This window comes from Salarias fasciatus, unplaced genomic scaffold (assembly GCF_902148845.1).
Source record: "Salarias fasciatus unplaced genomic scaffold, fSalaFa1.1, whole genome shotgun sequence".
NCBI lineage: Eukaryota > Metazoa > Chordata > Actinopteri > Blenniiformes > Blenniidae > Salarias > Salarias fasciatus.
Genome location: NW_021941377.1, coordinates 1 through 10,000, shown reverse-complemented (window position 1 = coordinate 10,000; position 10,000 = coordinate 1). Strand labels below are relative to the sequence as shown.

General features: G+C 43.8%; 1 protein-coding gene across 1 annotated transcript in view; it reads left to right on the top strand.

Annotated features, from left to right (window-relative positions):
- The window catches only part of tmem259 (transmembrane protein 259), an 8,892-nt gene extending 1,368 nt beyond the window's left edge, over window positions 1-7,524 (top strand). Inside the window, exons 2-6 of the mRNA XM_030087247.1 lie at window positions 271-551; window positions 4,050-4,373; window positions 5,147-5,258; window positions 6,695-6,805; window positions 7,119-7,524. Of these exons, the coding sequence (XP_029943107.1) occupies window positions 480-551; window positions 4,050-4,373; window positions 5,147-5,258; window positions 6,695-6,805; window positions 7,119-7,252 (753 nt within the window). The 5' untranslated portion in view covers window positions 271-479 and the 3' untranslated portion in view covers window positions 7,253-7,524. The remainder of the gene's footprint in view (window positions 1-270; window positions 552-4,049; window positions 4,374-5,146; window positions 5,259-6,694; window positions 6,806-7,118) is intronic.
- The last annotated feature ends 2,476 nt before the right edge of the window (window positions 7,525-10,000 follow it).

The following is a 10,000-nucleotide window of genomic DNA, read 5'->3' as shown; positions in this document are numbered from 1 at the left end:
TCCCGGTCTTAGATCCTGGTCTTGATCCTGGTCTTGGATCCTGGTCTTGGACCCAGACTGTACTCCCCTTCCTGGCTCTAGGGGAAATGGGCGGGGCCTTGGTGGTTGAGGTGGGCGGGGCTTCCAGCCAGCATGTGGTGAACACAAAGCGGGCGGAGTCTGCGTTGGGAAGTGGGCGGAGCTTAGAGACCTTTTTGAGGATGTAATCATGCCGTGAAGTGGGCGTGGCCTGGACGCTGACGTGTGGGCGTGGCTGTTTGGGGGTGTCAGATTACAGGTACTTCTACCAGGGCCATGATGGAGAACCAGGAGCAGAACCAGGACCCGAACCAGGCCCAGAACAACAACAACAACAACATGGGGCCCGGGCCCCGCCCCCCCCGGAACCCCAACCCCCCAACCCCAACCCCAACCAGAACCAGAACCAGAACCCTCTGATCAATGTGCGGGACCGCCTCTTCCACGCCTTGTTTTTCAAGATGGCCGTCACCTACGCCCGCCTCTTCCCCCCCGCCGGCCGCCGCCTGCTGGAGTTCTTCGTGCTGCTCAAGGTGAGGCCCGGGGGCCCGGCGGGGGACGGGGCGGGGGGATCAGGGACCGGTCATCCTGCAGCAGCAACAGCAGCAACATCTGTTGCCATGGAGACGGGCCGGCAGAGGGGGGCGGGGCTTCATCCATCACTTCCTTGTTGTTTCCCTGTTTGCTTGTTTGCTTACGAGTTGTTTACTTTTCACCGTGTTTACTTGTTTGTTTCCAGGTTGTCTACTTGTTTGTTTGTTTACAGGCGCTCCTCGTCCTCTTCATCCTGTTGTTTACTTGTTTATTTGTTTACTTGTTTATCTCAGGCCCTGCTGGTGCTCTTCATCCTGTTGCTTATTTCCTTGTTGTTTACTTGTTTATTTCCTTGTTGTTTACTTGTTTATTTCCTTGTTGTTTACCTGTCTCCATGTTGTTTACTTGTTTATTTCCTTGTTTACTTGTTTATTCCCTTGTTGTTGTTTATTTCTTTGTTTACATGTCTCTATGTTTGCTTGTTTATTTCCTTGTTTACCTGTCTCCATGTTGTTTACTTGTTTGTTTCCCTGTTTACTTGCTTGTTATTTACTTGTCTCCATGTTGTTTACCTGTCTCCATGTTGTTTACCTGTTTATTTTCCATGCTTACTTGCTTGTTTACTTGTCTCCATGTTGTTTACTTGTTTGTTTCCCTGTTTACTTGCTTGTTATTTACTTGTCTCCATGTTGTTTACCTGTCTCCATGTTGTTTACCTGTTTATTTTCCATGCTTACTTGCTTGTTTACTTGTCTCCATGTTATTTACTTGTTTGTTTCCCTGTTTACTTGCTTGTTATTTACTTGTTTCCATGTTGTTTACTTGTGTCTATGTTGTTTACCTGGTTGTTGTTTAACTGTCTCCATGTTACTTACTTGTTTATTTCCTTGTTACTTGCTTGTTATTTACTTGTCTCCATGTTGTTTACTTGCTTATTTCCATGTTGTTTACCTGTTTGTATGTTTGTTTACAGGCCCTGCTGGTCCTCTTCATCCTGTTGTTGACTTGTTTGTTTGTTTGTTTGTTTGTTTGTTTGTTTGTTTGTTTGTTTGTTTGTTTGTTTGTTTACAGGCCCTGCTGGTCCTCTTCATCCTGTTGTTGACTTGTTTGTTTGTTTGTTTACAGGCCCTGCTGGTCCTCTTCATCCTGTTGTTGACTTGTTTGTTTGTTTGTTTGTTTGTTTGTTTGTTTGTTTGTTTGTTTACAGGCCCTGCCGGTCCTCTTCATCCTGTTGTTGACCTGTTTGTTTACATGTTTGTTGTTTACAGGCCTGCTGGTCCTCTTCATATCTGTGTTGACTTGTTTGTTTGTTTGTTTGTTTACAGGCCCTGCTGGTCCTCTTCATCCTGTTGTTGACTTGTTTGTTTGTTTGTTTGTTTACAGGCCCTGCTGGTCCTCTTCATCCTGTTGTTGACTTGTTTGTTTGTTTGTTTGTTTACAGGCCCTGCTGGTCCTCTTCATCCTGTTGTTGACTTGTTTGTTTGTTTGTTTGTTTGTTTGTTTACAGGCCCTGCTGGTCCTCTTCATCCCTGTTGTGACTTGTTTGTTTGTTTGTTTGTTTACAGGCCCTGCCGGTCTCTCATCCTGTTGTTGACCTGTTTGTTTACATGTTTGTTTGTTTACAGGCCTGCTGGTCCTCTTCATCCTGTTGTTGAATTGTTTGTTTGTTTGTTTGTTGTTTACAGGCCCTGCTGGTCCTCTTCATCTGTTGTTGACTTGTTTGTTTGTTTGTATGTTGTTACAGGCCCTGCTGGTCCTCTTCATCCTGTTGTTGACTTGTGTGTTTGTTTGTTTGTTTACAGCCCTGCTGGTCCTCTTCATCCTGTTGTTGACTTGTTGTTTACATGTTTGTTTGTTTACAGGCCCTGCTGGTCCTCTTCATCCTGTTGTTGACTTGTTTACATGTTTGTTTGTTTACAGGCCCTGCTGGTCCTCTTCATCCTGTTGTTGACTTGTTTGTTTGTTTGTTTGTTTGTTTGTTTGTTTGTTTGTTTGTTTACAGGCCCTGCCGGTCCTCTTCATCCTGTTGTTGACCTGTTTGTTTACATGTTTGTTTGTTTACAGGCCCTGCTGGTCCTCTTCATCCTGTTGTTGACTTGTTTGTTTGTTTGTTTGTTTACAGGCCCTGCTGGTCCTCTTCATCCTGTTGTTGACTTGTTTGTTTGTTTACAGGCCCTGCTGGTCCTCTTCATCCTGTTGTTGACTTGTTTACATGTTTGTTTGTTTACAGGCCCTGCTGGTCCTCTTCATCCTGTTGTTGACTTTGTTTGTTTGTTTGTTTGTTTGTTTGTTTACAGGCCCTGCTGGTCCTCTTCATCCTGTTGTTGACTTGTTTGTTTGTTTGTTTGTTTACAGGCCCTGCTGGTCCTCTTCATCCTGTTGTTGACTTGTTTGTTTGTTTGTTTGTTTACAGGCCCTGCCGGTCCTCTTCATCCTGTTGTTGACCTGTTTGTTTACATGTTTGTTTGTTTACAGGCCCTGCTGGTCCTCTTCATCCTGTTGTTGACTTGTTTGTTTGTTTGTTTGTTTGTTTACAGGCCCTGCTGGTCCTCTTCATCCTGTTGTTGACTTGTTTGTTTGTTTGTATGTTTGTTTACAGGCCCTGCTGGTCCTCTTCATCCTGTTGTTGACTTGTTTGTTTGTTTGTTTGTTTACAGGCCCTGCTGGTCCTCTTCATCCTGTTGTTGACTTGTTTGTTTACATGTTTGTTTGTTTACAGGCCCTGCTGGTCCTCTTCATCCTGTTGTTGACTTGTTTACATGTTTGTTTGTTTACAGGCCCTGCTGGTCCTCTTCATCCTGTTGTTGACTTGTTTGTTTGTTTGTTTGTTTGTTTGTTTACAGGCCCTGCTGGTCCTCTTCATCCTGTTGTTGACTTGTTTGTTTGTTTGTTTGTTTACAGGCCCTGCCGGTCCTCTTCATCCTGTTGTTGACCTGTTTGTTTACATGTTTGTTTGTTTACAGGCCCTGCTGGTCCTCTTCATCCTGTTGTTGACTTGTTTGTTTGTTTGTTTGTTTACAGGCCCTGCTGGTCCTCTTCATCCTGTTGTTGACTTGTTTGTTTGTTTACAGGCCCTGCTGGTCCTCTTCATCCTGTTGTTGACTTGTTTACATGTTTGTTTGTTTACAGGCCCTGCTGGTCCTCTTCATCCTGTTGTTGACTTGTTTGTTTGTTTGTTTGTTTGTTTGTTTACAGGCCCTGCTGGTCCTCTTCATCCTGTTGTTGACTTGTTTGTTTGTTTGTTTGTTTACAGGCCCTGCCGGTCCTCTTCATCCTGTTGTTGACCTGTTTGTTTACATGTTTGTTTGTTTACAGGCCCTGCTGGTCCTCTTCATCCTGTTGTTGACTTGTTTGTTTGTTTGTTTGTTTGTTTACAGGCCCTGCTGGTCCTCTTCATCCTGTTGTTGACTTGTTTGTTTGTTTGTATGTTTGTTTACAGGCCCTGCTGGTCCTCTTCATCCTGTTGTTGACTTGTTTGTTTGTTTGTTTGTTTACAGGCCCTGCTGGTCCTCTTCATCCTGGCCTACATCCACATGGCCTTCTCTCGCTCGCCCATCGACTGCCTGGCGGCGGTGAGAGAGCGCTGGCCCCGGGACGGAGTGCTGCGGGTGGAGATCCAGCGCAGCCAATCGGGGGCTGGGGCCCCGCCGCAGGCCCCGCCCACCTTCAGCAGCAGCAGCAGTGGTAGTGGTGGAGGAGGAGGAGGCCAGGAGGAGGCGGGGCCGGGGCCGGGGGCGGGGCTGCCGGCCGAGGAGGGGGAGGAGCCGGAGGAGGAGGAGGAGGAGATGAGCCTGGACATGTTCAGCAACAGCTCCGTGCAGGTGGCTAGCGCTAATGCTAACACCAGATGCTAAAGCTAGTGCTAATGCTAACAGTGTCTGCTAATGCTAATGCTAACAGTGAGGGCTAATGCTATATTAAGGATTGTCTAATATTGCTAAAGCTAGTGCTAATGCTAACAGCGTCTGTTAATGCTAATGCTAACAGTGAGGGCTAATGCTATATTTAGGATTGTCTAATAATGCTAAAGCTAATGCTAATGCCATAAAGAATGACTCATAATGCTGAAGCTAATGCTAACAGTGAGGGCTAATGCTAATAGTGAGGGCTAATGATAAAGCTAATGCTAATGCTATCAGTAAGGAAAGTCTAATAATGCTAAAGTTAGTGTTAATGCTGTCATTAAGGATTGTCGAATAATGCTAAAGCTAGTGCTAATGCTAATAGTGAGGGCTAATGATAAATCTGTTTTTGCTAGTATTAAAGCTTGACTAATAATGGTAAGCTAGTGCTAATGCTAAAAGTGAGGGGTAATGCTAACACAAAAGCTAGTTGTAATGCTAATGCTAGCACTAAGAATTGGTTAATGCTAATGCTAGCAGTAAGGACTGGCCGAAGCTAATGCCTATGCTAGCAGTGAGGATTGGCTAAAGCTAATGCTAACGCTAATTCTAATGCTGACAGGTATAGCTAATGCAAATGCTAGCATTGACGACTGGCTAATGCTAATGCTAATCTTAGCAATGACAACATGCTAATGCTACGCTAGCCGTGAGGACATGCTAACAGTAATGCTATGCTAACTGTGTGGCAGTTCGAGCTGGACCTGGAGCCCCGCCTCAAGCCGGCTGTGATTGGAGGAGGAGGAGGAGCAGGGGGCGGAGCCAACAGCAGCCAGGACGTGTCCTTCACTCAGAGCGCCAAAGGTGACGGGAGGCCCCGCCCACTTTGTTCTCTTCACCCTGACTCCGCCCACTGTTTCATATTCTTGCTGACCCCGCCCACCTTTTGTTTTTTTGGTTGACCCTGTTTGCACCCACTTTTTTAAACCCTGACTCCACCCACTTTTGCTTGCATCGCCTTGGCTCCTCCCACTTCAATTACCCTGACTCCACTCACTTTGTTTTTTTTTTGCCGTGACTCCGCCCACTTTTTTTCTACCCTAAGTCCGTCCACTGTCCTTTCTTTACCCGACTCCACCCACTGTGTTTTTACCCTGACTCCGCCCACTTGTTTTCTTATTTTGACTCCGCCCACTGTATGCTTCATTTGACCCTGACTCCGCCCACTTTATATTTTCCCCATGACTCCACCCACTTTATTTTTCACCCTGACTCCGCCCACTTTCTGCCCCCTCAAACCTGACTCCGCCCACTTTCTATTCTCACCTCGACTCTGCCCCTTTATATTTTCACTCTGACTCCGCCCACTTTCTGTTTCTTCAAACTGACTCCGCCCACTTAATATTGTCAACCTGACTCCGCCCCCTTTATATTTTCACCCTGACTCCGCCCTCTTTGTATTTTCACCCAGTCTCTGCCCACTTTGTATTTTCACCCTAACTCCGCCCACTTTATATTTTCCCCATGACTCCGCCCACTTTATGTCCCTTCAATCACTGACTCCGCCCCCTTTATATTTTAGCGCCTGACTCCACCCACTTTATATTCTCACCCTAACTCCACCTACTTTCTGCCCTTCAAACCTGACTCCGCCCACTTCATTTTTTCACCCTGACTCCGCCCCCTTTATATTTCACCCAGACTCCACCCACTTTGTATTTTCACCCTGACTCCGCCCACTCCCTGTCCCTTCAAACCCTGACTCCGCCCATTCTATATTCTCATCATGACTCTGCCCACTTTCTATGTTCACCCTGACTCCGCCCACTTTCTGTTCCTTCAAACCCTGACTCCGCCCACTGTATATTTCCATCCCAACTCCGCCCACTTAACGTGATCACCCGGACTCCGCCCACTTTAAACCCTGATTCCGTCCACTTAATGTTTTCACCCTGACTCCGCCCACTTTATATTTTAAGCATGACTCCACCCACTTTTTTTTCATCCTGACTCCACCCACTTTCTGTTCTTTCAAACCCTGACTCTGCCCACTTTATATTTTCCCTCTGACTCCACCCACTTTCTTTTTCCCCCTGACTCCGCCCACTTTCCGTCCCTGCAAACCCACTCTATATTCTTATCATTACTCCGCCCACTTTATATGTACACCCTGACTCCGCCCACTTTGTTTTTGGAAACCGTGACTCCGCCAACTCCATCGAAACGACATCACTCCTGCCTCCCTTTGTTCTTGTATTGGTTTTAAGAAGTTGTTTGTTTGTTTGTTTGTTTACGTCCAGCCTGGCCCCAGGAGGAGTACATGGTGGAGTACTCTCTGGAGTACGGCTTCCTGCGGCTTTCCCAGAATACCCGGCAGCGGCTCCGCATCCCCGTCATGGTGGTCACGCTGGGTGAGGCTAACTGCTAGCATGCTAACTGCTAGCATGCTAAAGGATGATGTCATCACTATGTCCATATCTAGATATTAGTCTTTCGTATGTGGTTACCTGTTTTTCTTTAGCATGTTAGCTTCCTGTTAGCACAGTCAGCTTAGCATTTTCATGCTAGCATGCTAACTGCTAGCATACCGATGGATGATGTCATTGTTATATCCGTATCCAGACGTTAGTCTTTCCTGTATATTCGCCTGTTTTTTAGCATGCTAGCTTACCGTTAGCAGGTTTAGCCTAGCGCTAGCCTGCTAACCTAGCGTGTCCCCCGCAGACCCGGCGCGGGACGCCTGCTTCGGCGACGGCTTCAGCCGCTTCCTGCTGGACGAGTTCCTGGGCTACGACGACATCCTGATGTCCAGCGTCAAGGCGCTGGCCGAGAACGAGGAGAACAAGGGTAACGGCTAGCCGCTAGCGGCTAGCGCTAACAGTCACAAGCCGCTAGCGGCTAGCGCAAGCAGTCACAAGCCGCTAGCGGCTAGCGCTAGCAGTCACAAGCCGCTTGCGGCTAGCGCTAGCAGTCACAAGCCGCTAGCGGCTAGCGCTAACTGTCACAAGCCGCTAGCGGCTCGCGCTAGCAGTCACAAGCCGCTAGCGGCTAGCGCTAACAGTCACAAGCCGCTAGCGGCTAGCGCTAACAGTCACAAGCCGCTAGCGGCTAGCGCTAACAGTCATTAGCCGCTAGCGGCTAGCGCTAACAGTCACAAGCCGCTAGCGGCTAGCACTAACAGTCACAAGCCGCTAGCGGCTAGCGCTAGCAGTCATTAGCCGCTAGCGGCTAGCACTAACAGTCACAAGCCGCTAGCGGCTAGCGCTAGCAGTCACTAGCTGCTAGCGGCTAGCGCTAGCGGCTTGTGACTGTTAGCGTTAGCCGCTAGTTAGTATGTTTAAGCTGTTGTTAGCATGAACGCTATTACTGTTTAGTTACTTTCAGAGTTACTTAGTTACTCTATCACTGCTTAGTTACTGAATTGCTCTTTAGTTACTCTATCACTCCTTTGTTACTCCATTACTCATTACTCTATTGCAGCTTAGTTATGCTGTTACTGTTTAGTTACTCTATTACTGTTTAGTTACTCTATCAATGCTTACTCTATTTTGCCATTAGTTACTCTATCACCAATTAGTTACTTTGTTACTCTTTACTTTATTACTGTTTAGTTACTCTATTAATGTTTAGTTACTCAATCACTGCTTATTTACTCTAAGTCATTAGTTACTCTGTTACTCAATAGTTCCTGTAACACTCATTAGTTACTCTATCACTGTTAAGTTACTCTACTACTCATTTAATCTTTTAGTGTTTACTCTATTATTTTAGTCACTATTGCTGTGTTAGTACTCTATTACCACTCAGTTACTCTATTACTGATTACTTACTCTATTACCTAGTTACTCTATTGCTGATAAGTTACTGTATTACTACTTAGTCTGTCACTACGAAGTTACTCTATTACTCATTAGTTACTGTGTTAGTTTTTAGTTACTTTATCACTACTTAGTTACTCTATTAGTTATTATTTACTCTATTAGTATTTAGTTAATTTATCATTGCTTACTTACTGTATAACTCGTTAGTTACTCTATTACTGCTTTGTTATTCTATTACTTATTAATTACCTTGTCAGTGCTTCATTACTCCATTACTCATTAGTTAGTCTTACTCATAAGTGACTAAGTGTTTAGTTACTCTATCACTGCTTAGTTACTCTATTACTCATTAGTTACTCTATGACTGCTTAGTTACTCTATCACTCATTAGTTACTCTATTACTCAGTTACTCTATCACTGCTTAGTTACTCCATTACTCATTAGTTACTCTATCACTGTTTAGTTACTCTATTACTGCTTAGTTACTTTATTACTGCTTAGTTACTTTATTACTCAGTTACTCTGTCACTGCTTAGTTACTCTATTACTGCTTCGTTACTTTATTACTCAGTTACTCTAACACTGCTTAGTTACTCTATTACTCATTAGTTGCTCTATCACTGCTTAGTTACTCTATTACTGCTTAGTTACTCTTTTACTCATTAGTTAATCTATTACTGCTTAGTTACTCTATTACTGCTTAGTTACTTTATTACTCAGTTACTCTATCACTGCTTAGTTACTCTATTACTCATTAGTTACTTTATTACTCAGTTACTCTATCACTGCTTAGTTACTCTATTACTCATTAGTTACTCTGTCACTGCTTACTCTATTACTGTTTAGTTACCTTATCAGTGCTTCATTACTCCATTACTCATTAGTTACTCCTCTTACTCATAAGTTACTTTTTAAGTGTTTCGTTACTCTATCGCTGCTTCGTTACTCTAGTACTCATTAGTTACTCTATCACTGTTTAGTTACTCTATTACTGCTTAGTTACTTTATTACTGCTTAGTTACTTTATTACTCAGTTACTCTGTCACTGCTTAGTTACTCTATTACTGCTTCGTTACTTTATTACTCAGTTACTCTATCACTGCTTAGTTACTTTATTACTCATTAGTTGCTCTATCACTGCTTTGTTACTCTATTACTGCTTAGTTACTTTATTACTCATTAGTTACTCTATCACTGCTTAGTTACTCTTTTACTCATTAGTTAATCTATTACTGCTTAGTTACTCTATTACTGTTTAGTTACTTTATTACTCAGTTACTCTATCACTGCTTAGTTACTCTATTACTCATTAGTTACTCTGTCACTGCTTAGTTACTCTATTACTGTTTAGTTACCTTATCAGTGCTTCATTACTCCATTACTCATTAGTTACTCCTCTTACTCATAAGTTACTTTTTAAGTGTTTCGTTACTCTATCGCTGCTTCGTTACTCTATTACTCATGAGTTACTCTAACATTGCTTAGTTACTCTATTACTCATTAGTTACTCTATCACTGCTTAGTTACTCTATTACTCATGAGTTACTCTATCACTGCTTAGTTACGCTATTACTCATTAGTTACTCTATCACTGCTTAGTTACTCTATTACTCATTAGTTACTCTATCACTGCTGAGTTACTCTATTACTTATTAATTACTCTGTCACTGCTTAGTTACTCTATTATTAGTTACTCTATCACTGCTTAGTTACTCTATTACTTATTAGTTACTCTATAACTGCATAGTTCTCTATTAGTCATTAGTTACTGTCACTGCTTAGGT